Genomic DNA, 6,792 nt, shown 5'->3' with positions numbered 1-6,792 from the left:
GAACTGTGCAGATCCACTTTTACAATTTTTTTTTTTCAAAAATAAATACTAGAGGGCTTCCCTGGTGGCACAGTGGTTGAGAGTCAGCCTGACGATGCGGGGGACACGGGTTCGTGCCCCGGTCCGGGAAGATCCCACATGCCGCAGAGCGGCTGGGCCCGTGAGCCATGGCCACTGAGCCTGCGCGTCCAGAGCCTGTGCTCCACAACGGGAGAGGCCACAACGGTGAGAGGCCCGCATACCGCAAAAATACATACATACATACATACATACTAGAGCACTACAACACAATCTGGGGTTGGTTGAATCTGTGGATGCAGAGCCAGGATGTGGAAGAGCATCAAATATGGAGGGTAAGGGGCAGACTGTAAGTTATACATGGGTTTTCAACTGCATGGAGCGTCAGCGTGCCTAATGCCCACGTCATTCAAGCGTTAACTGTATTTGTGCTAACTCATCACCCATTTATTTATTGGGCGCACATTTTGTGGCAGGCATTGTGAATACAGATATAAAGCACCCATGGTCTCTGACATTAAGAAGCTAATGTCCTTTTTATCTTCGGTTTTTAGAGGGTTATTTGGTAGGTTAATTCATTGATTCTCAAAGTAGCTTCTGCTGAACCTTGTAAGAGGAACATCTTGTAAGATGCTAAGAAAAAAAATGGTCCCGCTATCAAACCAGGTTTAAAGAATTTGTATTTTATTTCCTCTTGCAAATTTCAACCTCTAATAAATCCTGTAGTAAAACATTAACTATTTAATTTTGTTTTACCAAAATTACCCACTGTTGACTCCTAATATGTATCAGCAGTTGAGTTCTTCAGAGCACAGTTGGGGAAAGACCAGCTGCTTGTATAGAAGAGCCAATCAAACTGAAGGCTACCACTGTGCTATTTACAAAAAAAGGGTTTAGATATGAGAGAATGAAAAGAAGAAAACTATTGTAGCTTCAGGTATGATTTCATTTCAGAAGCATTTGCAGGACAGAAAGGACATTGAACTAATCAAACCAATCTTAATACTAAAAACATTAATAGCTATCAAAAATTAATTTCTTAAGGATGAGCTTATTAAGTGCCATAACAATCATCTAGGAAGATGCAAATCTTGGACAGTGGAAGGTTATAACTATTTTAACAGGATGTTAAATGGTGAGCTTGGCCGCAGCAGCAAATTATAGTTGCATTCCAAAAAATTGATCAAGAGGTTTTGCAAACCAGTTACACACTATGGAACCCCTTAACCTACAAGGCCTTGAAAGAGCCTTGAAAGGGTGGAGCAAATGGAAATAGAAGTGGATTTTGTGGAGAGTTATGCTGTGGTCCTTCACCTGTGGCTCTAGGGAGGCCTCCCTAGAGCCATTAAGGGGAGCTGTGGGGTGTTGCTTGCCTAACCTCTTGCCTGCAGTTGAGACACTTTCTCTTGTATGACTCTGGCCTGGGGGATCTGGGTGGGATCGCAGCTTTGGCAGAGAGCGGGGAGGCTGCGTGAGTTTGGCTGGGCCTTCTCTCTCAAGAATCAGACAAAGAGCACTGGATGTGGGCTAAGACGGCAGATAGAGGCAGCCTGGGGCTGTTCTAAATCCTGCCCAGTAGGCTATCTGGAGTGGATGCAGGAAAATCAGAGACTGGGGGAGAATATCAGCTGGAGGAAAATGAATTGCCTGCAGCACAGAAAGTTCAGGCAAGTGTTCCCAAGCTGAGGCTTCTGAGGAACTGTCCACACAAAACAGCTCCAACCTCTGCCAGTCCCACCGTATGAGAAGCCTGCTTACGACAGTGCCTGTTAAACCGTTGATATGCTGCGGCCTTTACCTCTCCCACTGCCCCTGCTTTGACCTTGCTGGGCACAGAAATCTAGGCCAGCTCACTGGGAGAGGAGAGATGCCCAGCAGAGAAAAGACAAAGGACCATCATCGGTGACCAGGCTACAGCGAGCCCCAGTGGCAGAAGTTTTAAACGCTCATTCTGCATCGTGAACCGAGACTGTCTTAACTTAATATGACTATAGAACTTCTATTATTTACAGTAACAAGGAGGTCACAGCACCTGACCTCATGTTCCTACAAGGGTTAGTGCATTACCCCCACTGACCAGGCTTAAAGGGACACTGGGAGACAAAACTAACTTGCTTCCACGATTACCCCATGAGTTCTGCTTGTTCAATGTACCCTTTACACCGTTAAAGACAACCGACACAGGCATGTGTGAGAAGATATTGGTAGATGCCTGCAATACAGCAGGGCCTTGTTATAACGTAACATGCCACTAAATATAGGCTGGTAAAATCCTAATCCTGTCGTGTGTGTAGAAGCAAATCTATCCTGGGTTATTTTAGACACATCTGTAAGATGAAGGCTAAAGACTGGGACAAGAAGTGATGTGTTGAATCTAACTGAAGGCTGGCAGAGGGGCGAGACCTGTTGCAGCAGGTCCTACGGTCCCTCCTTTCACCATTTTGGGGGTTTCCGGAGTCGCAAGTGCCAGGCTTGACGCTGGGGTTTCAAAGCTGTTTCCCCAGCACCTGACAATTTAGCAGGGGAGACTGACAACAACGCAACCACTAACGGACTCCGGAGATCCTACGAGCTAAGCAAAGTCAGAGTAGGTCAGCGTGGAGGTTCATTTACAAGTGAGGGTTAACAATAGAATTTGGCTTTGAACTACAGGTGGGAATTTGCTAGACTGAGAAGCATTTAACCTTGCAGGTAACATGAGAAATCAGGAGGTAGTCTCACCTGTGATTCTTACATTGGTGAAGCTTCAGAGTCATCTGGAAGCTCCAAACCCCCAGTGATTCTATCTCTGGTAGAAATCAAAAGCTCAACAGTATAGTCCCACAACCCTCCCAAGCTCCCACATGATTCTGATACAGTAAATTTTGGCATTTGGGAACCGCTGGAAGGGCTCAGCAAAAGGATCTGACTTGGGTTTATGAAGGTCTGGTTGGCTGTTCTGCAACGGTGAATGGTTTTACTGAAATCGGTACCCACAGAAAGCCCAACAAACACAACCAACTGCTCTTGTTAAAATGAATGAACTTTTATTGCTATTTTATAAAGCTTAATACTTTGCTAAAGGAAAAAAATTATATAGATAATATAGCCATTAGAAGAAAGAGCAGAGCTGAGTGATACAAAAAAAGCAGTAAGCAGCAATAAAATTAATACCTACACAAAACTAGCAGTGCAATAGATAAAGCAGAAAGCAGCTTTACACTGGGAAAAAAGGTATTTAAATACAGAAGTAGCACCTTACAAAAAGGAACTGAGAAATGTAAACTTGGTAGGTAGATTCAAGTATAAAAGTTATACCCCCAACTCTTGTACCAGAATGAAAGGGTTTCACAAACCCTGGACAGTGTAGGGCACACACACACCTCCCTCAGTGCTGACTCAAAGCTGCATTTCCTTAGCAGGATCACTGACAATCTTTTTTTTTTTTTTTTTCTTCTTTTACGAAATTATACAATGATAGACTCAAGATTGCCACGGCTTCTTCACCACCCCTAATATCCAAGTCTAGCTCAGCTGCTCCACTACCATCAGTTGCTCTGTAACAAATTCATATTCCCGACGGAAACAACCACTGCATTATTATTTCTACACGTCACAAAGACACATGAAGAAGTGGGTACTGAAAACAAAAGGAACCTGCTCTTGGTTTTCTATTGCTAAGAATGGTCACAGAATCATAATCTCATTTATGGGTTTGTTTCTTAACACCCCTCAAGAACTGTGAATCCTCTGAGGTTTATGTGGTCATATCATGAACAGAATTACAAAAAAAAAAAAAAAAAAAAAAAAGGATAGCAGAGAAAGTGGTGGGCATCCAAGAACAGTGAGGGGAAAATCGGTCTGTGTTTTCATCTAAATATAGACCTCTCAAGTGAAAATATTTTGTGGAAGGTCTGAAGCATTGATATATTTAAAATGCATGTATCCTGTGCAGATTTATATGCCACGTGTCTTATAATCTACTTGAAAAAGGCATATTTTTATTTCGATAGGGAACCCATCATATTAGTTCAGGGTAATCGTTACCATGCAATTAGATTAGCTGATGATGAGAATCACATTTTTTACCAGTTTAACTCTAGAGAATTAAACTCTAGAGCGTTCACAGTCTTGTGAACAAGGGGGAAAAAATATCTTGTAAACTTTAAAAGTTTAGTGTTGATAAAAATTTTATATAATAGCAAATTTATTTAATCTTGCTACCTACCTCAAGTTTTCAAAAATCTTGTGGGGGTGATAAGGCTAATATTATCCTGTAGTTAATATAAAGCTACTTTATTCAGACTCCCAGAGTCTCTTAAATTAATATCTTTATTCTTTCATATAACATTTTCTTGGGTCCAAAAAATAAAAATAAAATCCTACACCAAGATTCCACATCTAAGAAGTATAAAAAAGGAGAGAGGAATAAAGAAAGGAAGGAATGAAGGAATGGAGGGAAAAATGAAGGGAGGGAGGAGGGAGGGAGGGAGGAAGCCATTTACTCTGAAGAGACAATGAGGTAAATAATACATCTAGGCATACAAAGATCTAGTTTGGCTACTTAATGAAACCCTAAAGTAATATGGTTTAACAAAGGGATACTGGTAAGTTTCCAGAATTATATTTATGCTAGAACAACGATCCCCTGCACTCTCTGTTCTTATTTTGCATTTCTAGGAAAAATAACTCTGATTTGAATATTCTTGGATTCTGAACATCAATGTGTCCGTTTTCCCTCTTATTCTTCCCAACATGAAGAAAAAAAAGTAAAAGAAAATAAAATAAAGTATCACCTATTGTCCTACATCAATTTCTACGCTGTCACTCTTCAGAATTCTACTAAAAGGTCCCAACTAGGTTCCAATTTTCCATATAATTCCTTTCTACCATCCTGATTTATTCAATAAACAGCAATTGCTAGAAGACATCCCATACCTGACGTTCTACAGTTAACATTTAAATTAAAACACAAGGGCATGTAGTGAAGGAAACTGAACATAGTAGGATTTTTTTTTTTTACAAACGAACAGTAAAACCTCACTGTTCACACAGTTATTGAGAAGCAGCTATCTGGCTGCTAGAGTTCATCCTAATTCTCAGGCCCAGCTCAGGTTAGCACAGTTCATTATAGCAAGGTGTGTCTTCACAGTTATTCTGGTCTTGACATTCCGTCATGTATATACACTTATCCACATTATTACTAGGTTGTAAAGTAAGTGCAGGGCAAATTATAGGAAAAAAGTACAAACATTCAAGTCGTCATACCCTGAAAAACATGTGTTTTGCTCTCGTTGTAAACTTTTTGCACTAAATCCCACTTCAGGAAAAAAATAAATAATACCATAGGATTCAAACTGAAGTTGGCTTCCTGATGAAGCCGAAGGAAGCAGTAGCTTTTTCAAACTGCAGAAAGGAAGTTTCTCTCACCACAGATCTACTCGGGGTGAGTGGGAATACACGTCAAGAACGCTCAACCCAGTTAAGTGCTAGACGGGCCTCCCCCACTTTAGAAAAACCACAAGGCTCCAGGAGGCTGTTCAGATCTCCTTCCAGCAACAAGATGATTCTTGAATGAAAACCACAACAGTCAGTTGGTGCTTCCACTGTGACACCACGAACAGAGTCTGGACTCTAACTGGTAAGAAATGCACAATTAGGAACAATTACTTTCAGGAAAATAGATGCTTCCTGAAGATGGATAGTTAACATTAGAACCAGGGGATGCAGGAGAGAGGAAGGATGCATGCTGAAGACCAGATGGTTTGCATTCTAGTTTCTGTTCACCATTAGGACATGACCTGTAACACAGGGAAATTCAGGCACCTCCATCCCACCCCTGCTGGGCAAAGCGTCAGGTTAGTCGGCCCCGCCGCTGGGGATTTCGAGCCTCCTCTGTGCTGAGCTGGTGTTTCGTGACTGATTCCTTTCTCTTCTCCTAAGGACAGGGTCCCCGAGGCTGCCAGGCGTCTTGAAAAACGTCTCTCGATGTGTGCGTCGGATGCTCTTGGGGGTCACTGGAACTGGTGACTAAAATAGAGAAGGAACAAAAAAGAGTACATAAAAACAGAAGTGAAGTCAAATTGTACCCAGTCTCTGAACTGGAAGCCCCCTCTTTTTTTAATTGAAGTAGAGTTGATTTACAATATTGTGCCAACCTCTGCTGTACAGCAAAGTGACTCAGTTATACACATAGATGTTCGTTTTTTATATTGTCTTCCATTATGGTTTATCGCAGGATATTGAATATAATTCCCTGTGCTCTACAGTAGGACCTTGTTGTTTATCTATCCTACATATAACAGTTTACATCCGCTGATCCCACACTCCCAGTCCTGCCTCCCCCTTGGCAACCACCAGTCTGTTCTCTATGTCTGTGAGTCTGTTTCTATTTTGTAGATAGATTCATTTGTGCCATATTTTAGATTCCACATATAAGTGATATCATATGGTATTTGTCTTTCTCTTTCTGACTTACTTCACTTAGTATGATCATCTCTAGTTAAATCCACGTTGCTGTAAATGGCATTATTTCATTCTTTTTTATGGCTGAGTAGTATTCCACTGTATATATGTACCACATCTTCTTATCCATGGACATTTAGGTTGTTTCCAGGTCTTGGCTACTGTGAATAGTGCTGCTATGAACATAGGGGTGCACGTATCTTTCTGAATTATAGTTTTGTCTGGATATATGCCCAGGAGTGGGATTGCAGGATCCTATGGCAACTCTATTTTTAGTTTTCTGAGGAATCTCCACACTGTCTCCCATAGTGGCTACACCAACTTACATTC

The 6,792-nt window shown here is 41.4% G+C and overlaps 1 protein-coding gene across 2 annotated transcripts in view; it reads right to left on the bottom strand.

The window, feature by feature from the left end:
- Positions 1-3,031: 3,031 nt before the first annotated feature.
- E2F7 (E2F transcription factor 7) overlaps positions 3,032-6,792 on the bottom strand; it is a 32,897-nt gene continuing 29,136 nt past the window's right edge. For both annotated transcript variants that reach the window (XM_032647268.1, XM_032647267.1), the window contains one exon: positions 3,032-6,027. In XM_032647268.1, coding sequence (XP_032503159.1) covers positions 5,857-6,027 — 171 coding nt within the window. In that variant the 3' untranslated portion in view covers positions 3,032-5,856. The remainder of the gene's footprint in view (positions 6,028-6,792) is intronic.

Source organism: Phocoena sinus, chromosome 10, assembly GCF_008692025.1.
Source record: "Phocoena sinus isolate mPhoSin1 chromosome 10, mPhoSin1.pri, whole genome shotgun sequence".
Classification (NCBI taxonomy): Eukaryota; Metazoa; Chordata; class Mammalia; order Artiodactyla; family Phocoenidae; genus Phocoena; species Phocoena sinus.
This window is presented reverse-complemented; position numbering and strand designations above follow the sequence as displayed.